Below are 27,974 nucleotides of genomic sequence, written 5' to 3'. Positions count from 1 at the left end.
CCTACCTATCCCAGGGGTAATTTATAATGGCCAATTTACCTATCAATCTGCAAGTCTTTGGCATGTGGGAGGAAACCAGAGCACCCGGAGGAAACCCATGCAGACACAGGGAGAACTTGCAAACTCCACACAGGCAGTACCCAGAATTGAACCCGGGTCGCTGGAGCTGTGAGGCTGCGGTGCTAACCACTGCGCCACTGTGCCGCCCCGATTTGGAGGAAAATGTAGCTGGTCTGATTAGTAAGTTTGCGGATGACACAAAGGTTGGTGGAGTTGCGGATAATGATGAGGATTGTCAGAGGATACAACAGGATATAGATCAGTTGGAGACTTGGGCGGAGAAATGGTAGATGGAGTTTAATCCGGACAAATGTGAGGTAATGCATTTTGGAAGGTCTAGTGCAGGTGGGAGGTATACAGTAAATGGCAGAACCCTTAGGAGTATTGACAGGCAGACAGATCTGGGCGTACAGGTCCACAGGTCACTGAAAGTGGCAACGCAGGTGGATAAGGTAGTCAAGAAGGCATACGGCATGCTTGCCTTCATCGGTCGGGGCATAGAGTATAAAAATTGGCAAGTTATGTTGCAGCTGTACAGAACTTTAGTTAGGCCACACTTAGAATATTACGTGCAATTCTGGTCGCCACACTACCAGAAGGACGTGGAGGCTTTGGAGAAGGTACAGAAGAGGTTTACCAGGATGTTGCCTGGTCTGGAGGGCATTAGCTATGAGGAGAGGTTGGAAAAACTCGGATTGTTTTCACTGGAACGACGGAGGTGGAGGGGCGACATGATAGAGGTTTACAAAGTGATGAGTGGCATGGACAGAGTGGATAGTCAGAAGCTTTTTCCCAGGGTGGAAGAGTCAGTTTCTAGGGGACATAGGTTTAAGGTGAGAGGGGCAAAGTTTAGAGGGGATGTGCGAGGCAAGTTTTTTGACACAGAGGGTGGTGAGTGCCTGGAACTTGCTGCCAGGGGAGGTGGTGGAAGCAGATACGATAGCGACGTTTAAGAGACATCTTGACAAATACATGAACAGGAAGGGAATAGAAGAATATGGGCCCCGGAAGTGCGGAAGGTGTTAGTTTAGGCAGGCATCAAGATCGGCGCAGGCTTGGAGGGTGGAATGGCCTGTTCCTGTGCTGTACTGTTCTTTGTTCTTTGTACCACGATGACCAGTTGCTACAGCAGCTTGGCAATGGGCGCCAAAGCTATTAACAACAACTCATAGTGTCACTTGGCAGCTTCACGTGCAACACTTGTGGCAGAACCTGCCTCTCAAGGATTGGCCTTCACAGCCATCAGCAAAGGTGCACCAAGTGAAGACACCCCACCTAAATGGATTGTTTGCTGCGTGTCCATCATCTTTCATAGATGGAAGGATGCCACCACAACATGACATCTGCTTACTAACCCATTTACCTTGCCTTCCCTTTACTTGCTCCATCAAAACCTCTCATAATTTTCAACAACTCAATTAAATCTGGCCTTAATCTTCTCTGCTCTCAGGAGAACAATCCCAGCTTCTACAGTTTCTCCACATAACGGAAGTTCTTCATCACTGGTATCATCCTGGTAAACATCCTCTGTAGCCTCTCCAGGATCTTGACGTTCTTCCTGAAGAGTGGTGCTCAGAATTGTGCACAATATCCCAGTTGAGGCCTAACCAGAGATTTATAAAGGTTTAGTATGACTTCCTTGCTTCTGTATTTCAATGCCCTATTTATAAAGCCAAATATCCCTAATGCTTTCTTAACTGCCAGATTAACTTGTCCTGTCACCTTCAAAGATTTGTCAATATGCATCCCCAGGTCCATCCGCTCTTCAAAGCCCTCAAAATAGTACCACTTAGTTTCCAAAAGCAAAATACTGCAGATGCTGAAAATCTGAAATAAAAACAGAAAATGCTGGAAATACTCAGCAGGTCTGGCAGCATCTGTGGAGAGAGAAGCAGAGTTAACATTTCAGGTCCATGACCTTTCATCAGAACTATTTGGATTATATGGCTTCTCTATATTGTTCCCCCGAAGTACATTACAACACTAACCTCCATTAAATTGCATCTGACGTCTGTCTTTTCATTTCACCAGTATATGTCCTCCTGAGCTTTGCTACTGTCCTGTTCACTATTTACTAAATTGCCAAGTTTTGTATTATTCACAAATTCTGTACACCCTATACTCAAGTCCAGGTCATTTATATATAAGAAAGGCAAAGGTCCTATCACCAACCCTTGTGCCCATTGTATATGCCTCTCCAGTTAGAAAAAATCTGTTCACAATTATTCCCTGCCTCCTATCCCTTCGACAATTACGTACCCAAGTTACCATCATCCCTTTAATACCACGGATTTCGATTACCCTGCAGTTACCATGTATATCTCTTTCCTTTTTTTTGAACATGGGTGTAACATTTGCAATCCTCCTGTCGTCTGGCACCACTCCCATACCCAAGCAGGATTGAAAGATTGTGGTCAGAGCTTCTGCTATCTCCACCCTAGCTTCACTGCATGCCATTTGGAGTGGGTGACTTGGAGTGATGCCACCTATTTAGCAGGAAGGTCTCTTTACTATCTTTCTGTATCCTATTAAATATCTCTACTCCCCCATTTTCTACTGGAACATTAACTTCCTTCTTTTGTGAAGACGGATGCAAAGTTTTCATTCAGCACCTTAGTGAGACCCTCTGCTTCCACAATCATCCAGGGAGCTCTAGATTTGGATGTCACATATTTTCTCCTAATGGTAACATGCTAATGCTGTACCTTTGATTAAAAAGGGAGTGAGGGATAGACCGAATAATTAGACATAGAAACATTGAAATTAGGAGCAGGAGTAGGCCATTCGGCCTTCGAGCCTGCTCCGCCATTCATTATGATCATGGCTGATCATCCAATTCAGTAACCTGTTCCCGCTTTCCCCCATATTCTTTGATCCCTTTAGACCCAAGAGCTATATCTAAGTCCTTCTTGAAAACATACAATGTTTTGGCCTCAACTGCTTTCTGTGGTAGTGAATTCCACAGGCTCACCACTCTCTGGGTGAAGAAATTTCTCCTCATCTCAGTCCTGAAAGGTTTACCCCATATCCTTAGACTATGACCCCTGGTTCTGGACTCCCCCACCATCGGTAACATCCTTTCTGCATCTACCCTGTCAAGTCCTGTTAGAATTTTATAGGTTTCTATGAGATCCCCCCCTCACTCTTCTGAACTCCAGTGAATATACTCCTAACCGACTCAATCTCTCCTCATACGTCAGTCCCGCCATCCCAGGAATCAGTCTGGTAAACCTTCACTGCACTCCCTCTATAGCAAGAACATCCTTCCTCAGATAAGGAGACCAAAACTGCACACAATATTCCAGGTGTGGCCTCACCAAGGCCCTGTATAATTGCAGCAAGACATCCCTGCTCCTGTACTCGAATCCTCTCGCTATGAAGGCCAACATACCATTTGCCTTTTTTACTGCCTGTTGCACCTGCATGCTTACCTTCAGCGACTGGTGTACGAGAACACCCAGGTCTCGTTGCATATTCCCCTCTCTCAGTTTATAGCCGTTCAGATAATAATCTGCCTTCCTGTTTTTGCTGCCAAAGTGGATGTCAGTCTAACCTCAGTAGTGGGCAAATTATTGGAATATATTCTGAGAGACAGGATAAACTGTCACTTAGAAAGGCACAGAATAATCAAGGATAGTCAGCATGGATTTGTTAAGGGAAGATCTTGTCTGACTAACTTGATTGAATTTTTTGAGGAGGTAACAAGAAGGATTGATGAGGGTAGTGCAGTTGATGAGGTCTACATGGATTTTAGCAAGGCTTTTGACAAGGTCCCACATGGCAGACTGGTTAAAAAAATAAAAGCCCATTAGATCCGGGGAATGCAGTAAGGTGAGTACAAAATTGGTGCAGTGGCAGAAAACAAAGGGTAATTGTTGACAGGTATTTTTGCGACTGGAGGGCTGTTTCCAGTGGCCTTCTGCAGGGCTCAGAACTGGGTCCCCTACTTTTTGTGGTGAATATTAACGATTTGGACGTAAGGGTTGGGGACATGATCAAGAAGTTTGCAGACGACACAAAGATTGCCTGTGTGGTAAATAGCGAGGATAGCTGTAGGCTGCAGGAAAAATTGATGGTCTGGTCAGATAGGCAGAAAAGTGGCAAATGGAATTCAACCCAGAGAAGTATGAGGTGATGCGTTTGGGGAGGTCAAACTAGGCAAAGGAATCCACAATTAATGGGAAATTACTGAGAGGTGTAGAGGAAGTGAGGGACCCTGGAGTGAATGTCCACAGATCCCTGAAGGTAGCAGGACAGGTTGATAAGTTGGTTAAGAAGGCATATGGAATCCTTTCCTTTATTAGCCAAGGTATAGAATATAGGAACGTAGGAGCAGAAGTAGGCCATTCAATTAGTTCATGGCTGACCATCTACCTCAACACCACTTTCCCGCGGTATCCCCAAATCCCTTGATGTCATTAGTATCCAGATATCTATCGATTTCTGTCTTGAGCATGCTCAATGATTGAGCCTCCGCAACCCAATTCCAAAGATTCACCAACCTCTGAGTGAAGAAGTTCCTCCTCATCTAGTCTTAAACGGCCTGCCCTTACTCTGAGTAAGAGCATAGAGGTTATGCTGGAACTGTATAACTCATTGGTTAGGCCACAACTTGAGTACTGTGTGCAGTTCTAGTCACCTCATTACAGAAAGGATGTAATTGCATTAGAGAGGGTACAGAGGAGATTTACGAGGATGTTGCCAGGACTGGAAAAATGCAGCTATGAGGAAATATTGGATAGGCTGGGATTGTTCTCTTTGCAATAGAGAAGGGAGATTTGATTGAGATGCACAAAATTGTGAGGGTCCGGGATAGAGTGGATGGGAAGGGCCCATTTACCTTAGCAGAGAGGTCAGTGACAAGGGGGTATAGATTTAAAGTGATTGGTAGAAAGATTAGAGGGAAGATGAGGATAGGTTTTCCAACCAAAGGGTAGTGGGAGTCTGGAAGTCACTGCCTGAAAGAGTAGTTGAGGCAGAAACTCTCAACTCATTCAAAAGGAGTCTGGATATGCACCTCAAGTGCTACAGACCAAATGCTGGAAAGGGGGATTAGACTGGGTGGCCCATTTTTCAGCTGGCAGAAACACAATGGGCCAAGTGGCCTTTTTCTTAGCCGTAAACTTTCTATGAGTCTATATAACGCTCGGTTAGTAGCCAAACTTTGAAGGCCTGCCACTACACTCCCAAAAAAACTGCTGAGGCTTGGGGTCAATTTAAAATTTCAAAACTGAGATTGAGATATTGTTGTTTATGCGTTCCTGGGATGTGGGCATCACTGGCTAGGCCAGGATTTATTGCCCATCCCTAATTGCCCTTGAGAAGGTGGTAGTGAGCTGCCTTCTTGAACTGCTGTAACAGTTTAATACAACTGTGTGTCTTGCTCGGCCATTTCAGAGGGCATTTAAGAGTCAACCCCATTGCTGTGGGTCTGGAGTCACATGTAGGCCAGACCAGGTAAGGACAGCAGATTTCCTTCCCTAAAGGACAGTAGTGAACCAGATGGGTTTTTACAACAATCAACTGACTAGCTTTCAATTCCAGATTTTTTTTAATTAATTGAACTTATTAATGAATTTACTTCAAATTCCACCAGCTGATGTGGTGTGATTTGAGCACGTGTCACCAAGGCCTGGGCCTCTGGATTACCAGTGTCAGTGACATTACCACTGCACCACCATTTGGTGGAACAGTTTGAAGATTTTAGGCAAGAGATGCAGGGGGAGTACGAGGAAGAGCTTTTTTTTAATGCAGTGGGTGGTAATGACCAGGAACTCCCTGTCCACAAGGGTGGTGGAAGCAGAGATAATCAATGACTTCAAAAGGAAATTGGATGGCCACTTGAGGAAAATAAACTTTCAGGGCTACGGGAATCGAGCGGGGGAGTGGGACTGACTGGATAGTTCCATGAGCTCAATGGGCTAAATGGTCTTCTGTGCTGCACATGACTTTAAGGGGCTGAATGGCCTCCTCGTGGTCCTATATTCGGAATCCCAAACCCACACAGAGACAGATGAGACAGTATCTCTATGGTGGGGTTGAGGGGGGGTGGCGGTGGTGAGGAGCCCTCAGCTACAGACAGACCAACACAGTGACACCGGGGACTCGGTGAAGCCAATGTCAAGTAGCTGAGCTGCAGCAAGAGGCACCAGAGGGAAATATTGGGCACCTTTCCAAATTATACAGCCAGGCAGAAAATCTGTAATAGTAATTCTTGTAAATTCCTCTTTGTAAGACAATGGTCATCTATGGCAGAATGTAAAATTATTCCATATAATCAATAATATACAATAAATATAGGATATAAATGTATAAAATATGACACAAGATCATATACTGGCAGCGGCACCGTGCTCCTCCAGGCCGGGGGGGGGGGGGGCGCTGCATTGGAAGGCCAGACACTTCCTTAGATCGTGGAAACTTGGGACCACCTTGTCCGCTCACACTCTCCTCGACAGGCCGTGAACCGGAAGTAGTGGATGCGGGGCGTCATGGCGGCGTTGAGAGGTCTCAGAGCTGCGGCAAAGGTTTGAATCGAAAGTCACCGCGACGTCGAGCCCTTGGGGGCAGGAGAGAGGCGGCCCGGTCCGGGGGTGAGGGGGGGGGGGGGGTGAGGAGAGAGGCGGCCCGGTCCGGGGGGGAGAGGAGAGAGGCGGCCCGGTCCGGTGGGGGGGGGGTGAGGAGAGAGGCGGCCCGGTCCGGGGGGGAGAGGAGAGAGAGGCGGCCCGGTCCGGGGGGGCGGTGAGGAGAGAGGTGGCCCGGGGGGGAGAGGAGAGAGGCTCTGGGTTTCGGAACTTGAGCAGCAGCTGGCGTCACTGTGATGCACCCCTGAGGATGAGAGCATGTTCATGGATGTGGTCACCCAGCAGCTTATTCAGGGAGAGAGGAAATGGGTGACCGCCAGACAGTCAAGAAAAAGCAGTCAGGCAGTGTAGGAGACCCTGACTGCGTCTCACTCTCCAATTCGGAATACTGATGTGGTTCATCTGGGGAGTGCAGCCAGAACCAAAGCCATGAAAAGCAGGGCAAACCCAACCCGGCACTTACTGCCCGATCAGTAAACTCTCGATCATTAGTAAGGTGATGGAAGGGGTCGGCAACAGTGCTGTCAGGAGGCACTTTCTGAGTAATAACCTGCTCAGTGACACTCAGTTTGGCTTCCACCAGGGCCACTCAGCTCCTGACCTCATTACAGCCTTTGTTCAAACATGGACAAAAGAGCTGAACTCCTGAGGTGAGAGTGACTGCCCTTGACATCAAGGCAGCATTAGACGGAGTGTGGCATCAAGGAGCCCTAGCAAAACTGGAGTCCACGGGAATCGGGGAAAACTGTCTGCTGGTTGGAGTCATACCTAGCACAAAGGAAGATGATTGTGGTTGTTGGAGGTCAATCATCTCAGTCCCAGGATACCGCTGCAGGAGTTCCTCAGGGTAGTGTCCTGGGCCCATCCATCTTCAGCTGCTTCATCAATGACCTTCCCCCGCCCCCCCCCCATCATAAGGTCAAGTGGGGATGTTCGCTGATGATTGCACATTGTTCAGTACCATTCACGACTCCTTAGATACTGAAGCAGCCTGTGTCCAGGTGAAACAAGACCCGGACAACATTTAGGCTTGGACTGATAAGTGGCAAGTAACATTCGCGCCACACAGGTGCCAGGCAGTGACCATTTCAAGCAAGAGAGGATTTAACCATCTCTCCTTGACATTCAATGGCATTACCATCGCTGAAGTCCCCGCTATCAACATCCTGGGGGGGGTTACCATTGACCAGAAACTGAAGTGGAGTAGCCATATAACTACTGCGGTTACAAGAGCAGGTCAGAGGCTGGGAATTCTGTGGCAAGTAACTCATCTCCTGACTCAAAGCCTGTCCACCATCTACAAGGCACAAGTCAGGAGTGTGATGGAATACTCTCCACTTGCCTGGATGGGTGCAGCTCCAACAACACTCAAGAAGCTCGACACCATCCAGGACAAAGCAGCCCGCTTGATTGGCACCCCATCCACCATCTTTAACATTTACTCTCTTCATCACTGATGCACAGTGCCAGTAGTTGTACCATCAACAAGATGCACTGCAGCAATGCACCATGTCTCCTTCGACAGCACCTTCCAAACCCGTGACCTCTACCACCTAGAAGGACGAGGGTAGTAGTTTTAGGAAATGAAGGTGGCCAGGTGGAAGGACTGGCAGTGGGAGTGATTAAAATTCAGTAGTTTTAACGTAATTACGGAAAAGGACAAGCATAGAACAAGAGTTAGAATTCTCAATTGGGGCAAGGCCAATTTTACTAAGCTAAGGAGTGATTTCGCGAAAGTGGACTGGAAACAGCTACTTGAAGGTAAATCAGTGTCAGCGGTGGGAGGCCCTCAAAGGGGAGATTCAAGGGGTTCAGAGTAAACATGTTTCCACAAAGAGAAAGGGTGAGGTGGCCAAATCTACAGCCCCATGGATGTCAAGGAACGTACAGGGTAAGATAAGGCAGAAAAGGAAAGCTTGTGTCTGACACAGAACTCAATACTACAGAAAGCTGAGAGGAGTATAGAAAGTGGAGGGGTGAAATCAAAAAGAAAATTAGGAAAGCATAGAGAGGGCATGAAAGAATATTGGCAAGCAAAATCTAGGTGAATCCAAAGATGTTTTATCAATACATTACGCATAATAGGATAACGAAGGAAAGAATAGGGCCCATAAAAGACCAAAAAGGTAACCTATGTGTAGGGGCGGAAGATGTTGGTATTGTTCTTAATGAATACTTTGCGTCTGTCTTCACAAAGAGGGGAGGGGGCGAGAGGATGTATTAATGGGATTAGCATCTCTGAAAGTGGATAAGTCACTAGGGCCAGAAGAAATGTACCCCAAGCTGTTAAAAGAAGCCAGAGAGGAAATCGCGGAAGGTTTGACTATCATTTTGCAGTCCTCACTGGATACAGGTGTGCCGGAGGATTGGAGGACTGCTAACATTGTACTTCTGTTTAAAAGGGAGCAAGGGATAGACCAAATAATTACAGGCCAGTCAGTCTAACCTCAGTAGTAGGATTTGTTACTGGACGATCTTGTCTGACTAACTTGATCAAATGTTTGAACAACAAAAATTGATGAGGGTAGTGCAGTTGATGTGGTCTACATGGACTTTAGCAAAGCTCTTGACAAGGTCCCACATGGCAGACTGGTTAAAAAAATAAAAAGCCCATGGGATCCAGGGAAATGTAGCAAGCTGAATACAAAATTGGCCCAGTGGCAGGAAACAAAAGGGTAATTGTTGATGGGTGTTTTAGCGACTGGAGGGCTCTTTCCAGTGGCATTCCGCAGGGCTCAGTACTGGGTCCCCTGCTTTTTGTGGTGTATATTAACAATTTGGACATAAATGTAGGGGGCATGATGAAGATGTTTGCAGATGACACAAGGGTTGGCCATGTGGTTGATAGCGAGGAAGATAGTTGTAGGCTGCAGGAAGATATCGATGGAGTGGTCAGGTGGATAGAAAAGTGGCAAATGGAATTCAACCCGGAGAAGTGTGAAGTGATGCATTTGGGGAGGGCAAACAAGGCAAAAGAATACATGATTAATGGGAAAATACTGAGAAGTGTAGAAGAAGTGAGGGACGTTTGGAGTGAATGTCCACAGATCCCTGAAGGTAGCAGGATAGATGGCTAAGAAGCCATATTATTAGCCGAGGTATAGAATATAAGAGCAGGGAGGTTACGCTGGAACTGTATAAATCATTGGAACCACCCAGTCTAATCCCATCTTCCAACATTTGGTCCATTCCCCTGATTCTATGGTGTGGATGGCTTGCATCCCAGGTTGTGAAAGGAAGTCAGGATGGAGATGGTGGAAGGGCTTCTCTTGTCATGGGGTGGTGCCAGAGGATTGGAGAGTGGCAAAGATAGAGTGTAAGACAGTCCTAGTAACTACAGGCAAGTTAGTTTAACATCAGTGGTGGGTAAAATTTTAGAAACTAATCGGAAAATATCAACGGACACCTAGAAAGGTTCGAGTTAATTAAGGGTAGCCAGCACGAATTGTAAAAGGCAGATCATGCTTGACAAATCTAATTGAATTTTTTGATGAAGTAACAGCGAAGATTGATGAAGGGAATGTGGTAGATGTTGTTTATCTGGATGTTAAGAAAGCAATTGATAAGGTACCACATAAAAGGCTGGAAGCTCCTGGAATAGGAGGGTCGGTATCCAGTTGGATAAAAAATTGGCTTAAGGGCAGTAAACAGAGAGTCGTAGTAAATGATTGCTTTTAAGACTGGAGGATGGTTGTCATGGATCAGTGCTGGGACCACTGCTTTTTTTGCTATATATAAATGACTTGGATCTTGGAATACAGTGTAGAATCTCAAAATTTTCCAATGGTACCAAACTTGGAGGATGATATGAACCGTCTGCAACAGGACATAGATAGGCTAGTAGAGTGGGAAGAGAGGTGACAGGTGGAATTTAATACTGACAAATGTGAAGTGATGCATTTTGGTTGAAGGAATGGGAGAGGCATACTTAATGGAACAGTTCTCAATAGTGTGCAGGAACAGAGGGACCTGGGGGTGCATGTGCATTGATCTGAGAAGGTGGCAGGACATAACGAGAGTGTGGTTAGTAAAGCATATGGGATCTTGGGCTTCATATATAGATGTATTGAGTACAAAAGCAGTGAAGCTATGCTGAACCTTTATAAATATATGATTTAGGAGCAGGAGTAGGCCACTCGGCCCTTTGAGCCTGCTCCGCCATTCAATGAGTTCTTGGCTGAACTGATTACTCCACATTTCCAACTACTCCCCCATAAACTTCCACCCCCTTGTTTATCAAGAATCTATCTATCTCTGCCTTAAAAATATTCAAAGATTCTGCTTCCACTGCCTTTTGAGGAAGAGAATTCCAAAGACTCACGACCCTCTGAGAGAAAACATTTCTCCTCATCTCTGTCTTAACTGGGCGACCCCTTATTTTTAAACAGTGACTCCTAGTTCTAGATTCTCCCACAAGGGGAAAACATCCTTTCCACATCCACCCTGTCAAGACCCCTCAGGATCTTATATGTTTCAATCAAGTCGCCTCTTACTCTTCTAAATTCCAGCGGATACAAGCCTAGCCTGTCCAATCTTTCTTCGTAAGACAGCCCGCCCATTCCAGGTGTCTCCAATGCATTTACATCCTTCCTTAAATAAGGAGACCGGTACTGTACACAGTACTCCAGATGTGGTCTCACCAATGCCCTGTATAACTGAAGCATAACCTCCCTACTTTTGTATTCAATTCACCTCGTGATAAACAATAACATTCTTTTAGCTTTCCTAATTACATGCTGTACTGGTTCGGCCCCAACTTGTGTCCAGTTCTGGTCACCACACTTTCGGAAGGATGTGAGGGTGCAGAGGAGATTTATCAGAATGGTTCCAGGGATGAAGGATTTTAGTTACAAGGTTAGTTTGGAAAAGCTGGGGTTGTTCTCTGTAGAACAAAGGAGATTGAGAGGAGATTTAATAGAAGCCTACAAAATTATGACAGGCTTAGATATGTTAGACAAGGAAAAGCTGTTCCGATTGAAGGTTTTGGGCAAAAGATGCAGGGGGAAAATGAGGCATTTTTAATGCAGTGAGTGGTAATGACCTGGAACTGTCTGCCCACAAGGATGGTGGAAGCGGAGAGAATCAGTGACTTCAAGAGGAAATTGGATGGCCACTTGCGAGAAATAGACTTGCAGGGCTACGGAGATAGAACCGGGCAGTGGGACTGAGGGATAGCTCCGTGGAGAGCTGGCATGGACTCAGTCGGCTGAATGGCATCCTTCTGCTGTAAATGACTCCATGAGAGACTGGGAGGGGGAGAGGGGGGGAAGGAATGAGAAAGATGGGAGGGCGAGAGAGAAACGAGGGCTGAGAGACGGGGCGTGGGGGGGGCGGTTAAGAGAGACTGTCGGGGAGAGTGGGAGAGCCTGGGGATGGAAGAGAAACTGGGTGTGGGGGAGAGAGACTGTGGGGGGGACTGGGAAAGGGGCAGCTCCTTCCTCCAGTCTCCCTTGCGCCCCCCCCCCCCCCTCTCCTCTCTTCACCCCCCCCCCCCCCCCCCCCCGGTCCGTCTCTCTCTTTTTCTCTCTTTCTTCTCTCTCTCTCTCTCTCTCTTTCTCTTCCACCCCCCCCTCCCCAGTCTCTCTCTCTCCCCTTCCCTCCCACACCCCCCCAGCACCATCCGCAGTCTCTCTCTCTTACACCCCCACAGACATATCTATCTCTCATTCCCCCTGTTTCTCTCTCTCTCATTGATCCCCAGGTCTTGCCTGCCCCCATTCTGGCCCTCGCCTCCCCCCCCCCCCCCCCCCCCCCCCTTGGCCCTATTCCACCCAGGCCTCTGGCCCGCCCCCGACTTGGCCTCTGGCCTGCCCCCGCCTGCCTCAGCTCTGGCTCTCGCCCGCCCTGGCTATGGCCTTCGCCCACTCTCGTTACAACCCTGCCCTCGCCTGCCCCCACCCCAGTCTTGCCCTCACCCCAGTCATGCCCCCACCCTCACCCTCCCCTTCATCCCAGTCTTTCCTGTTAGTGATTTTTTAAATTCTCTTTCAGAATTTCAGTTTTGCGCAGAGTTTTGTTGCCGCAAGAACTCTACTGACCAGCCCTGCACTGCAATCAACGCCACCGCCCCAGGTAATGGGACCTTGGTTACTGTCTGTGTCCCCACCCAGTGGGAAGTTTTTTTCGTAATATACTTTTTTCAGTTTTTCAAACCAACATGAGATAAAATGCAATACAGATCTGTTTCTTTCAGAACAAATGTGGCACTCGGATACTTCACAACTGTTAACATTACAGGTTATATTTACATTATACATTTTATACCCAACACGGCTGGTGTGCACAGTCTTGGGATTTTTTGAGGCTTCCAGCCCCTCGGTGTACTATGACGGGAGGACCTTAGATCATGGCCTTTCCCCATTGAGTCTTTGCCACGGCTGCTCCAAGCTTTAGTGTGTCCCTCAGCATGTAGTTCTGGGTCTTGGAGTGTGACGGTCTATAATGAGGTGTCAACCTGGTGAAGCTAAAACACAGGACTATTTGTGTGCCAAACAGCAGAAGCAGCATGCGATAGACAGAGCTCAGCGATCCCACGACCAATGGATCAGATCTAAGCTCTGCAGTCCTGCCGCATCCAGTCGTGAATGGTGGTGAACAATTAAACAACTAACTGGAGGAGGAGGCTCCACAAATATCCTCATCCTCAATGATGGGGGAGCCCAGCACATCAGTGCAAAAGACAATAAAAACAAGAAATGCTGGAACCACTCAGCAGGTCTGGCAGCATCTGTGGAAAGAGAAGCAGAGTTATCATTTCGGGTCAGTGATCCTTCTTCGGAACTGACAAATATTAAAAAATGTCACCGGTTCTAAGCAATTTTTAATATTTTAATTTCTAATATTTGTCAGTTCCGAGAAGGGTCACTGACCCGAAACGTTAACTCTGCTTCTCTTTCCACAGATGCTGCCAGACCTGCTGAGTGGTTCCAGCATTTCTTGTTTTTATTTCAGATTTCCAGCATCCGCAGTATTTTGCTTTTATTTTAGTGCAAAAGACAAGGCTGGAGCATTTTCAGCCATCTTCAGCCAAAAGTGCTGAGTGGATGATCCATCTCGGCCTCCTCCTGACGTCCCCAGCATCACAGATGCCAGTCTTCAGCCAATTCAATTCACTCCATGCGATATCAAGAAATGGCTGAAGGCCCCTGACAACATTCCAGCAATTGCATTGAAGACCTGTGCTCCAGAACTTGCTGCACTCCTAGCCAATAAATTGAGAGAGTTGAAAGTGTGGCTCAAAGATTGGTGGAGGAAATGGGTTTCGATTCATGGGGCACTGGCACCAGTACTGGGGAAAGTGGGAGCTGTACCGTTGGTACTGTCTTCACCTGAACAGTGCTGGGACTAGTGTTCTGTAGAGTTGTATAATTAGGGTGCTTAAGAGAGCTTTAGACTACATTGTGGGGTGAGGGATCAAGTGAGGGTAAATTAAAGAGAGAGCACAAGGCAAGGTAGCAATAAGGGAATTCATAATCTGAGTGTGGCCGCAAGGGACAGAGTGTACAAACTTGAGTGCGCCAGCAGATAAGGCTGGAGGTTGACAAAATAAGACAACAGAATTAAAGGCACTCTATCTGAATGCACACAATATTTGCAACAAGGTAGATGAATCGACGGCACAAATGAAAGTAATCAGGTATGATCTAATTGCCATTATGGAGATGTGGCTACAGGGTGACCAAGGCTGAGAATTGAATGTCCAAGGGTATTTGACTTTCAGGAAGGAGAGGCAAAGGGAAAAGGATGTGGGGTAGCGCTGTTAACAAAGGATGAGATCAGTACAGTAGTGAGAGAGGATCTTTCATCGGAAGATCAAGATGTAGAATCAGTTTGGGTGGAGCTAAGAAACAGCAAGAGGCAGCAAAAATTGTTAAGAGTTGTTTATAGGCCAAACAGTAGTGATAATGTAGAGCATGGTATAAATCACAAAACTTGAGGTGCATGTAGCAAAGGTAATACAGTAATCATGGGGGATATCAATCTTCATATAGACTGGGTAAATCTAATTAGCACTAATGCTGAAGAGGTCGAATTCCTAGAATGTATAAGAGATAGATTTCTCGAACAATATGTTAAGGAACCAACCAGGGAACGGGCTGTTTTAGATCTGGTATTGTGCAATAAAAAAGGACTAATTAATAATCCCATTGTAAAGGAGCCTCTAGGGAAGAGTGACAATATAAAATGGAGTTATATTACATCCTAGGCCCAAACATCTTCAGCTGCTTCATCAATGACCTTCCCTCCATCATGAGGTCAGAAGTGGGGATGTTCGCTGATGATTGCACAATGTTTAGCACCATTCGCAACTCCTCAGATACTGAAGCAGTCCCTGTAGAAATGCAGCAAGACCTGGACAATATCCAAGCTTGGGCTGATAAGTGACAAGTGCCAGGCAATGACCATCTCCAACAAGAATGAATCTTAACCATCTCCCCTTGACATTCTATTTTTTTTACATTTTTATTTAGAGATACAGCACTGAAATAGGCCCTTCGGCCCACCGAGTCTGTGCCGACCAACAACCACCCATTTATGCTAATCCTACATTAACCCCATATTCTCTACCACATCCCCACCATTCTCCTACCATCTACCTACACTAGGGGCAATTTACAATGGCCAATTTACCTATCAACCTGCAAGTCTTTGGAGGTGGGAGGAAACCAGACCACCCGGCGGAAACCCACGCAGACACATGGAGAACTTGCAAACTCCGCACAGGCAGTACCCAGAATCGAACCCGGGTCGCTGGAGCTGTGAGGCTGCGGTGTTAACCACTGTGCCGCATTACCATCGCTGAATCCCCCACTATCAACATCCTGGGGGTTACCATTGCCCAGAAACTGAACTGGGGTAGCCCCATAAATACTATGGCTACAAGAGCAGGTCAGAGGCTAGGAATCCTGCAGCGAGTAACTCACCTCCTGACTCCCCAAAACCTGTCCACCATCTACAAGGCACAAGTCAGGAGTGTGTTGGAATACTCTCCACTTCCTAGATGGGTGCAGTTCCAACAACACTCAAGAAGTTCGACATCATCCAGGACAAAACAGCCCACTTGATTGGCATGCTATCCAAAAACATTCATTCCCGCCACCACCGATGCACATTGGCAGCAGTGTGTACCATCTACAAGATGCACTGCAGCATCGGACCAAGGCTACTCAGGCAGCACATTCCAAACCCACTACCTCTACCACCTCGAAGGATAAGGGCAGTAGAACTGTGGCAACACCACCACCTCAAGTTCCCCTCCAAGTCACCATCACCAGCCTTGGAACTATATCACCGTTCCTTCACTGTCTCTGGATCAAAATCTTGGAACTCCCTTCCTAACAGCACTATGGGTGTACCTACCACACATGGACTGCAGCGGTTCAAGAAGGCAGCTCATCACCACCACCTCAAGGGCAATTAGGGATGGGCAATAAATGCTGGCCTGGCCAGCGATGCCCACATCCCGTGAAACGAATAATGAAAACTTCATTCCCCCCCCACCCCCCCAAACCCTCCTGGGCATTCCCCCCCCCCCTGCCACTCCCCACACGCTCCCGGTCATTCCCTATTGCCTCCCCCCTCCCGGTCATTCCCCTCTGCCTCTCCACCCCCTCCCAGTCGTTCCCCCCGCCTCTCGACCCCCTCCCAGTCGTTCCCCCCCCTGCCTCTCCACCCCCTCCCGTTCGTTCTCCCCTGCCTCTCCACCCACTCCCAGTCATCCCCCCTGCCTCTCCACCCCCTCCCAGTCACTCCCCCCTGCCTCTCCACCCGCTCCCAGTCACTCCCCCCTGCCTCTCCACCCCCTCCCAGTCACTCCCCCCTGCCTCTCCACCCCCTCCCAGTCACTCCCCCCTGCCTCTCCACCCCCTCCCAGTTGTTCCCCCCCTGCCTCTCCACCCCCTCCCAGTCACTCCCCCCTGCCTCTCCACCCCCTCCCAGTCACTCCCCCCTGCCTCTCCACCCCCTCCCAGCCACTCCCCCCTGCCTCTCCACCCCCTCCCAGCCACTCCCCCCTGCCTCTCCACCCCCTCCCAGCCACTCCCCCCTGCCTCTCCACCCCCTCCCAGTCACTCCCCCCTGCCTCTCCACCCCCTCCCAGTCACTTCCCCCTGCCTCTCCACCCCCTCCCGGTCGTTCTCCCCTGCCTCTCCACCCACTCCCAGTCACTCCCCCCTGCCTCTCCACCCCCTCCCAGTCACTCCCCCTGCCTCTCCACCCCCTCCCAGTCACTCCCCCCGCGCCTCCACCCCCTCCCAGTCGCTCCCCCCCCTGCCTCTCCACCCCCTCCCAGTCACTCCCCCCTGCCTCTCCACCCCCTCCCAGTCACTCCCCCCTGCCTCTCCACCCCCTCCCAGCCACTCCCCCCTGCCTCTCCACCCCCTCCCAGTCACTCCCCCCTGCCTCTCCACCCCCTCCCAGTCACTCCCCCCTGCCTCTCCACCCCCTCCCAGTCACTCCCCCCCGCCTCTCGACCCCCTCCCAGTCGTTCCCCCCGCCTCTCGACCCCCTCCCAGTCGTTCCCCCCGCCTCTCGACCCCCTCCCAGTCGTTCCCCCCGCCTCTCGACCCCCTCCCAGTCGTTCCCCCCGCCTCTCGACCCCCTCCCAGTCGTTCCCCCCGCCTCTCGACCCCCTCCCAGTCGTTCCCCCCGCCTCTCGACCCCCTCCCAGTCGTTCCCCCCCGCCTCTCGACCCCCTCCCAGTCGTTCCCCCCTGCCTCTCCACCCCCTCCCAGTCACTCCCCCCTGCCTCTCCACCCGCTCCCAGTCACTCCCCCCTGCCTCTCCACCCCCTCCCAGTCACTCCCCCCTGCCTCTCCACCCCCTCCCAGTCACTCCCCCCTGCCTCTCCACCCCCTCCCAGTCACTCCCCCGCGCCTCCACCCCCTCCCAGTCACTCCCCCCTGCCTCTCCACCCCCTCCCAGTCACTCCCCCCTGCCTCTCCACCCCCTCCCGGTCATTCTCCCCCCTGCCTCTCCACCCCCTCCCAGTCACTCCCCCCTGCCTCTCCACCCGCTCCCAGTCACTCCCCCCTGCCTCTCCACCCCCTCCCGGTCATTCTCCCCCCTGCCTCTCCACCCGCTCCCAGTCACTCCCCCCTGCCTCTCCACCCCCTCCCGGTCATTCTCCCCCCTGCCTCTCCACCCGCTCCCAGTCACTCCCCCCTGCCTCTCCACCCCCTCCCAGTCACTCCCCCCTGCCTCTCCACCCGCTCCCAGTCACTCCCCCCTGCCTCTCCACCCCCTCCCAGTCACTCCCCCCTGCCTCTCCATCCCCTCCCAGTCGTTCCCCCCTGCCTCTCCATCCCCTCCCAGTCACTCCCCCCTGCCTCTCCATCCCCTCCCAGTCGTTCCCCCCTGCCTCTCCATCCCCTCCCAGTCACTCCCCCCTGCCTCTCCACCCCCTCCCAGTCGTTCCCCCCTGCCTCTCCACCCCCTCCCAGTCACTCCCCCCTGCCTCTCCACCCCCTCCCAGTCGTTCCCCCCTGCCTCTCCATCCCCTCCCAGTCACTCCCCCCTGCCCCTCCACCCCCTCCCAGTCGTTCCCCCCTGCCTCTCCACCCCCTCCCAGTCGTTCCCCCCTGCCTCTCCACCCCCTCCCAGTCGTTCCCCCCCCGCCTCTCCACCCCCTCCCAGTCGTTCCCCCCCCGCCTCTCCACCCCCTCCCAGTCGTTCCCCCCCCGCCTCTCCACCCCCTCCCAGTCGTTCCCCCCCCCGCCTCTCCACCCCCTCCCAGTCGTTCCCCCCCTGCCTCTCCACCCCCTCCCAGTCGTTCCCCCCCCCCGCCTCTCCACCCCCTCCCAGTCGTTCCCCCCTGCCTCTCCACCCCCTCCCAGTCGTTCCCCCCCCCCACCCGCCTCTCCACCCCCCGCCTCCCCTGAATGCTGTGTTGATGGTTTTTTTCTCTCTCTCAGTTCTCTTCTCCAGCTGTTTCGAGGCCTGATGGTGATGTCTGGGTGACGATGATTCCGGGTGACGGTGTGGGTCCTGAGCTGATGCACGTTGTCAAAGAGGTGTTCAAGGTAACGCGCAGGGCCGTGAACCGCACTCATTCGCAGAGGAGGAGGGCTGAGTTGGGGCAAGAGTCAGGTCAGAGAGGAGGAGGGATTTGTGTTGGCGTGGCAGGGTCAGAGCGAGGGAGTGTCAGAGCGGAGGGGTCAGGATCAGAACAGTGGGCTGGGTCGGGTCAGAATGTGCAGATAGGTTTGGATGGGTCAGAATGGTTTGTGAGTCAGTGGAGGGGTCAGGTTGGTAGGGGTAGGGTCAGGTCGGTGGGTTAGGGTAAGGTCGATGGGATAAGGTCAATGGGGTCAGGGTCAGGTCGTTGGGGTGCGGGTCAGGTCGATTGGGTGGGGGGTGGGGGTCAGGGTCAGGTCGATGAAGGTCAGGGGTCTCTGATTACGATGATGTTTTAACTCACAGGCTGCGGAGGTGCCAGTTCGGTTTGACGAACATCATGTGAGTGAAGTTCAGAACATGGCATCAGAAGAGAAACTGGAAGAAGTTCTCAACTCCATGAGATCCAGTCGAGTTGCCATTAAAGGTATGAGGTTCAAGGAGAATTGCAAGGGTTCACAGAAAGGTCATAATTCCTGTTAGGATAATTCCTTATCCATTTAATAACAAATTTGAAAATCCAGAGTAATGTCTGACAATTAACTGTATTTATTACTTCAAAGCATTTGTTTTAAAGAGCAGGATACTCAGTCCTATTGCTAGAAACTAACGTAAAGAACTCTCTGGGCATAGGGAGTGATCGCCTGTTCAGACTGTTCACATTGAAAGTTGCTGAAATTCTCAATGATTTGTGTCCCTCCTTGTATCAAGTCAAAATAATCAATCCAATTCTTGCCAATCTTAACTTTGGGTGTTCTATGAACCTCAGGTCATCAAAAAGATTATCGAGAGGTCCTATCCTTGTCAATATCCTGCTCTGTTGTTTAAAGTTTCATCTTTTTCAAATGTTATCTGGTCATTGATGTAACGATAGGATCACTAAACATTTCCGTCGAATCCTTTCTGCCCAAAGTAACTGTTCTGTCTTTATTCTGTATTTAAAAACTTTCTGCACCACCCCCCCCCCCACCGCCCCCGGTCTCGAGTCCATCTGACACCATCTCTTACTTTCATTTTGTTGCCAGGGAAGATCTACACTCCGATGGACTATAAGGGGGAGCTCTCCTCCTATGAGATGAAGCTGAGGTAAGAGCCCAGCCGGCTGATGATCACGATGTGGGAGGGGAGGGGTTTGGGAATGGCACTGAAGATTCTCTGAATTCAAGATTACTGCTTCCATTGTGTCCTCGTAGGAGAGATCTGGCAGAGAGAGGGTATGTGGTGATGGAGTGAATGGAGCAGGGCAGTGGGTGGAGAGCTGGAAACACAATCATAGAAATTTATGTCACTAAAAGAAGCCATTTGGACCATCATATCTGTGCCGGCCAAACATATGAATTAGGAGCAGGAGTAGGCAACTCGGCCCCTCGAGCCTGCTCCACCATTCAATAAGTTCATGGCCTGAACTGATTACTCCACATTTTCACCTATCCCCGATAACCTTTCACCCCCTTGCTTATCAAGAATCTATCTACTTCTGCCTTAAAAATATTCAAAGACTCTGCTTCCACCTTCTTTTGAGGAAGAGAATTCCAAAGATTCTCAATCCTCTGAGAGAAAAAATTTCTCCTCATCTCTGTCTTAAATGGGTGACTCCTTATTTTTAAACAGTGACCCCTAGTTCGAGATTCTCCCACAAGGGGAAACATCCTTTCCACATCCACCCTGTCAAGACCCCTCAGGATAGACTTATACAGCACAGGAACAGGTCCTTCGGCCCACCCTTCAAGCACCTAACTATTCTAATCCCAGTTTCCAGCATTTGGCCCATAGCCTTGTATGCTATGGCATATCAAGTGCTCATCTACATACTTCTTAAATGTTGTGAGGGTTCCTGCCTCTACCACGTCTTCAGGCAGTGCGTTCCAGATTCCAACCACCCACTGGGTGAAAAAGCTTTTCCTCAAATCCCCTCTAAACCTCCTGCCCTTTACCTTAAATCTATGCCCCCTGGTTATTGACTCCTCCGCTAAGAGAAAAAGTTGTTTCTTATCAATGCCCCTCATAATTTTGTACACCTCAATCAGGTCCCCCTTCAGCCTTCTCTGCTCTAAGGAAAACAACCCTAGCCTATCCAGTCTCACTTCATAGCTGAAATGCTCCAGCCCAGGCAACATCTGGTGAATCTCCTCTGCACCCTCTCCCGTGCAATCACATCCTTCCTATAGTGTGGTGACCCGAACTGTACATAGTACTCCAGCTGTGGCCTAACTAGCATTTTATACAGCTCCATCATAACCTCCCTACTCTTACATTCTGTGCCTCGGCTGATAAAGGCAAGTATCCCATATGCCTTCCTAACCACCTTATCTACCTGTGCTGCTGCCTTCAGTGATCTATGGACAAGTACACCAAGGTCCCTCTGACTCTCTGTACTTCCTAGGGTCCTACCATCCATTGTATATTCCCTTGCCTTGTTAGTGCTCCCAAGATGCATCACCTCACACTTTTCAGGATTAAATTCCACTTGCCACTGCTCTGCCCATTTTACCAGCCCATCTATATCGTCCTGTAATCGAAGGCTTTTTTCCTCACTATTTATGACACCATCAATTTTAGTGTCCTCTGCAAACTTACTGTTCATACCTCCAATCTTAACGTCTAAATCATTAATGTACACTACAAACAGCAAGGGTCCCAGCACCGATCCCTGTGGTACACCACTGGTCACAGGCTTCCACTTGCAAAAAAAACCCTCGACCATCACTCTCTGCCTCCTGCCACTAAGCCAATTTTGGATCCAATTTGTCAAATTGCCCTGGATCCCATGGACTCTTACCGTCTTAACCAGTCTCCCATGCAGGACCTTATCAAAAACCTTACTGAAGTCCATGTAGACTACATCAACTGCTTTACCCTCATCTACACACCTAGTCACCTCCTCGAAAGATTCAATCAAATTTGTTGGACATGATCTCGCCATGACAAAGCCATGCTGACTATCCTTGATTAATCCCTGCCTCTCCAAGTGGAGATTAATCCTCTCCCTCAGAATTTTTTCCAATAGTTTCCCAACCAATGATGTTAGACTCACTGACCTGTAATTACCTGGTTTATCCTTTGTGTCAGAGCCACTGCAATCTCCTGACTTGCCTCATATATATACATCTCATCTGGGCCTGAGGATTTATCCACTTTTAAGCCTGCTAAAACCACGAATACCTCCTCCCTTTCAGTGCTAATATCTTCAAGTATATCACAATCCCCCTCCCTGATCTCTACACCTACAGGATCTTATCTGTTTCAATCAAGTCGCCTCTTACTCTTCTAAATTCCTTTGGATACAAGCCTAGACTGTCCAATCTTTCCTCGTAAGACAATCCATGTATTAGTCTAGTAAACCTTCTCTGTACTGCCTCCAACGCATTTACATCTTTGCATAAATAAGGAGACCAGTACTGTACACAGTACTCCAGATGTGGTCCCACCAATGCCCTGTATAGCTGAAGCATAACCTCCCTACTTTTGTATTCAATTTCCCTCGCGATAAACGATAACATTCTTTTAGCTTTCCTAATTATTTGCTGTACCTGCATATTAACCTTTTGCGATTCATGCACAAGGACACCCAGATCCCTCTGCATCTGAGAGCTCTGCAATCTCTCACCATTTAGATAATATGCCTCTTTTTTTATTCTTCATGCCAAAATGGACAATTTTCCACTTTTCCACATTATACTCCATTTGTCAGGTCTTTGCTCACTCACTTAACCTATCTATATTCCTTTGTAGCCCCCTTATGTCCTCTTCACAAGTTACTTTCCTACCTGCCTTTGTGTCATCAGCAAATTTAGCAACCATACCTTCGGTCCCTTCATCTAAGTAATTTATATAAATTGTAAAAAATTGATGCCCCAGCACTGATCCCTGTGGCACGCCACTCATTACATTTTGCCAACCAGAAAATGACCCATTTATGCCGACTCTCTGTTAGCTAACCAATCTTCTATCCATGCCAATATGTTACCCCCTACACCATGAGCTTTTATTTTCTGCAATAACCTTTGCTGTGGCACCTTATCAAATGCCTTCTGGAAATCTAAGTCCAATACATCCACCGGTTCCCCTTTATCCACAGCACATGTAACTCCCTCAAACAACGCCAATAAATTGGGTAAACAGGATTTCCCTTTCACAAAACTACATTGACTCTGCCTGATTACCTTGAATTTTTCTAAATTCCCTGCTATAATGTCTTTAATAACATAACATTTTCCCTAAGACAGATGTTAAGCTAACCGGCCTGTAGTTCTCTGCTTTCTGTCTCCCTCACTTTTTGAATAAAAGAGTTACATTCGCGATTTTCCATTCTAACGGAGCCTCCCCCGAGTCCAGGGAATTTTGGATCAACTATCTCACTAGCCACTTCTTTTAAGACCCCAGGTCTTTTAAGTCTATCAGGACCCAGGGACTGGTCAGCCCGCAGTTCCAGCTATTTGTTCAGTACTACTTCTCTGGTGATTGTAATTTTCTTGAGGTCCTCCCTCCCTTTCATTTCCTGACTTACATCTGAAACTGGGATGTTACTTGTATCCTCAGTAGTGAAGACCGATGCAAAATATCTGTTCAATTCATCTGCCATCTCCTTATTATTCATTATTAATTCCCCAGACTCACTTTCCATAGGACCAATGCTCACTTTAACTTTTTTCTTTTTTTAATATCTATAGAAACGCTTACTATCCGTCTTTATATTTCTAGCTAGCTTTCTCTCGTACTCTAATTTTACCTCCCTTATCAATCTTTTAGTTATTCTTTGCTGTTTTTATATTCTATCCAATCTTCTGACCTGACTCCCCTCTTTGCGCAGTTATATGCTTTTTATTTAAGCTTGATACTATCTTTAACTGTTTTAGTTGAAATGTATCTATTCTGTGTATTCTGAAATATCCCCTTAAATGTCTGCCACTGCATCTCTATTGACCTATCCCTTAACCTAATTTGCCAGTTCACTTTAGCTCTGCTTTCATGCCCTTGTAATTGCCCTTATTTAAGTTTCAAATACTAGTCTTGGATCCACTCTTCTCTCCCTCAAACTGAATGTAAAATTCAATCATATGATCGCTGCTACCTAGAGGCGCCTTAACTATGAGGTCATTAATTAATCGTATCTCGTTGCACAATACCAGGTCTAGTATAGCCTGCTCTGGTTGTCTCCAGAACGTATTGTTCCAAGAAATTATCCTGAAAACATTCTATGTATTCCTCATCTTTGCTACCTCTGCCCATCTGATTTTCCCAGTCCATATGTAGGTTAAAATCCCCCATAATTATCGTTGTACATTTCTGTTGCGCTAATACCATCATTAATTAACAGAGCCACTCCTCCACCTTTTCCTAGTTTCCTGTCCTTCCTAAATGCCATGTACCCTTCAATATTCAGGTCCCAATCTATGTCATCCTGCAGCCATGTCTCTATAATGGCTATCAGATCGTACTTATTTATTTCTATTTGCGTTCTCAGTTCATCTGTTTTGTTTCGAATACTACGTGCATTCAGATACAGAGCCTTTAGTTTTGTCCTTTTATTATTTTTGTAACCTCTAGGCTTATCTGTTGATTTACTCTTATATTTGTATGCTTTGTCCCTTCCTGTCATAGTCTGTTTTTCATTTCCCATATTAATACCTTTCTCTCTTGCCTTGTCTCTACTTCTTGATTTATCATATCTTCCCAAATTTGATCCCTTGCCCCCACTATTCAGTTTAAAACCCTCTCTACTTCCCTAGTTATGCGGCTCACTAGAACACCGGCCCCAGCACGATTCAGGTGTAGACCGTCCCAACGGTACAGCCACCACTTTCCCCAGTACTGGTTTCAGTGCCCCACGAACCGGACCCCACTTCTACCTTTGAGCTGGGCATAAATTTCTCTAATATTATTTGCCCTGTGCCAATTTACATGTGGCTCAGGTAATAATCCAGAGATTATTACCTTTGAGGTTCTGCTTAATTTGGCTCCGAGTTCCTCATACTGACTCTGCAGAACCTCTTTCCTTGTCCTGCCTATGTCATTGGTACCTACATGGACCACGATGACTGGATCCTCCCGCTCCCACTGTAAGTTCCTCTCCAGCCCTGAGCAGATGTCCCAAACCCTGGTATTGGCAGGCAACACAGCCGTCTGGACTCTCACTGTTTGCTGCAGAGAATGGGATCAATCCCCCTAACTATACTGTCCCCTACTACCACTACATTTTTCCTCCCTCCACTTGATTGGCTTCCTGTACCATGGTGCCAGGGTCAGGTTGCACATCCATCCTGCAGCCCCCACTCTCATCCAAACAAGCTGAAAGAACCTCAAACCTGTTGGACAATTACAAAGGCTCCTGCACTTCTGCCGTCTTGGTCCCCTTACCTACCTCAGCTGCAGCCACACGCTCCTGACCACTGACCAAATCAGAAGATCTGTCCTAAGGGGTGTGACCGCCTCCTGGTATAAATAATCCAGGTAACTATCCCCCTCGCTGACGTGTCGCATGTCTGACTCTGAGCCAAAGCTCTTTGAGCTGCAAACACTTAGTGAAGACGTGTTTGCCCTGGATCACATTGGCATCCAGTCGCTCCCACATGCAGCTGTGATGTATCACCTGCCCTGCCATTCTAATGTGTTTCAATTAACTACTTAATTATTTTATTCAATTATTAATTTTATTTTCCTTTTATGTGCTTTATTAAGCTTACCACTAGTTCCTTTACTATTTTAAACGTTAGGATTAGAATGGACCTTAATCACTTAGCAGATACTCACCAAACAGCTACCTGCTTGCATGTGACGTCACACTTTGATTTTCTTGAACAAGCTCATTCTACTGAACTGGATAGGCTAGAGGCTAGCATCTCCCCGCTCTTTTCAATGGAGCATCTCCCCGCTCTTTTCAATGGAGCATCTCCCCGCTCTTTTCAATGGAGCATCTCCCCGCTCTTTTCAATGGGGCATCTCCCCGCTCTTTTCAATGGGGCATCTCCCCGCTCTTTTCAATGGAGCATCTCCCCGCTCTTTTCAATGGGGCATCTCCCCGCTTCTCAAAGAACAAAGAAAATTACAGCACAGGAACAGGCCCTTCGGCTGTCCAAGATTGCGCCGATTAAGATCCTCTATCTAATCTTGTCGCCTATTTTCTAAGGGTCTGTATCTCTTTGCTTCCTGCCCATTCATGTATCTGTCTAGATACATCTTAAAAGACGCAATCGTGCCCACGTCTAGCACCTCCGCTGGCAACGCGTTCCAGGCACCCACCACCCTCTGCGTAAAGAACTTTCCACGCATATCCCCCCTAAACATTTCCCCTCTCACTTTGAACTCATGACCCCTAGTAATTGAATCCCCCACTCTGGGGAAAAAGCTTCTTGCTATCCACCCTGTCTATACCTCTCATGATTTTGTACACCTCAATATGTTGCCCTCCATACCAGGCAACATCCTGGTGAACCTCCTCTGCACCCTCTCCAAAGCATCTACATCCTTTTGGTAATGTGGCGACCAGAACTGCACGCAGTATTCCAAATGTGGCCGAACCAAAGTCTTCTACAACTAACATGACCTGCCAACTCTTGCACTCAATACCCCGTCCGATGAAGGAAAGCATGCCGTATGCCTTCTTGACCACCCTATTGACCTGCGTTGCCTCCTTCAGGGAACAATGGACCTGAACACCCAAATCTCTCTGTACATCAATTTTCCCCAGGACTTTTCCATTTACTGTGTAGTTCACTCTTGAATTGGATCTTCCAAAATGCATCACCTCGCATTGGCCCGGATTGAACTCCATCTGCCATTTCTCTGCCCAACTCTCCGATTTATCTATATTCTGCTGTATTTTCTGACAGTCCCCTTCACTATCTGCTACTCCACCAATCTTAGTGTCGTCTGCAAACTTGCTAATCAGACCACCTATACTTTCCTCCAAATCATTTATGTATATCACAAACAACAGTGGTCCCAGCACGGATCCCTGTGGTACACCACTGGTCACACGTCTCCATTTTGAGAAACTCCCTTCCACTGCTACTCTCTGTCTCCTGTTGCCCAGCCAGTTCTTTATCCATCTAGCCAGTACACCCTGGACCCCATGCGACTTCACTTTCTCCATCAACCTACCATGGGGAACCTTATCAAACGCCTTACTGAAGTCCATGTATATGACATCTACAGCCCTTCCCTCATCAATCAACTTTGTCACTTCCTCAAAGAATTCTATTAAGTTGGTAAGACATGACCTTCCCTGCACAAAACCATGTTGCCTATCACTGATAAGCCCATTTTCTTCCAAATGGGAATAGATCCTATCCCTCAGTATCTTCTCCAGCAGCTTCCCTACCACTGACGTCAGGCTCACCGGTCTGTAATTACCTGGATTATCCCTGCTACCCTTCTTAAACAAGGGGACAACATTAGCAATTCTCCAGTGCTCCGGGACCTCACCCGTGTTTAAGGATGCTGCAAAGATATCTGTTAAGGCCCCAGCTATTTCCTCTCTCACTTCCCTCAGTAACGTGGGATAGATTCCATCCGGACCTGGGGACTTGTCCACCTTAATGCCTTTTAGAATACCCAACACTTCCTCCCTCCTTATGCCGACTTGACCTAGAGTAATCAAACATCTGTCCCTAACCTCAACATCCGTCATGTCCCTCTCCTCGGAGAATACCGATGCAAAGTACTCGTTTAGAATCTCATCCATTTTCTCTGACTCCACGCATAACTTTCCTCCTTTGTCCTTGAGTGGGCCAATATTTTCTCTAGTTACCCTCTTGCTCCTTATATATGAATAAAAGGCTTTGGGATTTTCCTTAACCCTGTTTGCTAAAGATAGATCATAACCCCTTTTAGCCCTCTTAATTCCTCGTTTCAGATTGGTCCTACATTCCCGATATTCTTCCAAAGCTTCGTCTTTCTTCAGCCACCTAGACGTTATGTATGCTTCCTTTTTCCTCTTAGCTAGTTTCACAATTTCACCTGTCATCCATGGTTCCCTAATCTTGCCCTTTCTATCCCTCATTTTCACAGGAACATGTCTCTCCTGCACGCTAATCAACCTCTCTTTAAAAGCCTCCCACATATCAAATGTGGATTTATCTTCAATGGAGCATCTCCCTGCTCTTTTCAATGGAGGGGACAGAGAGAGAGAGAGAGACACGGGGGGGACAGAGAGAGAGAGAGAGAGAGAGAGAGAGAGAGAGATGGGGGGGACAGAGAGAGAGAGAGAGACACGGA

The 27,974-nt window shown here is 48.3% G+C and overlaps 1 protein-coding gene across 5 annotated transcripts in view; it reads left to right on the top strand.

The window, feature by feature from the left end:
* The first annotated feature begins 6,515 nt into the window (after positions 1 to 6,515).
* Positions 6,516 to 27,974, top strand: part of idh3b (isocitrate dehydrogenase (NAD(+)) 3 non-catalytic subunit beta) — a 74,060-nt gene continuing 52,601 nt past the window's right edge. For all 5 annotated transcript variants that reach the window (XR_010973686.1, XR_010973687.1, XM_068028612.1 and 2 more), the window contains exons 1-5: positions 6,516 to 6,587; positions 12,636 to 12,716; positions 18,557 to 18,664; positions 19,065 to 19,185; positions 19,784 to 19,844. Coding sequence is in view for 3 of the 5 variants with exons in the window: in XM_068028612.1 (XP_067884713.1) it covers positions 6,540 to 6,587; positions 12,636 to 12,716; positions 18,557 to 18,664; positions 19,065 to 19,185; positions 19,784 to 19,844 (419 nt within the window). In the remaining 2 variants the exon portion in view is untranslated. The remainder of the gene's footprint in view (positions 6,588 to 12,635; positions 12,717 to 18,556; positions 18,665 to 19,064; positions 19,186 to 19,783; positions 19,845 to 27,974) is intronic.

The sequence above is a fragment of the Heterodontus francisci genome, chromosome 1 (genome assembly GCF_036365525.1).
Source record: "Heterodontus francisci isolate sHetFra1 chromosome 1, sHetFra1.hap1, whole genome shotgun sequence".
In the NCBI taxonomy this organism is placed as follows: Eukaryota; Metazoa; Chordata; class Chondrichthyes; order Heterodontiformes; family Heterodontidae; genus Heterodontus; species Heterodontus francisci.
This window is presented reverse-complemented; position numbering and strand designations above follow the sequence as displayed.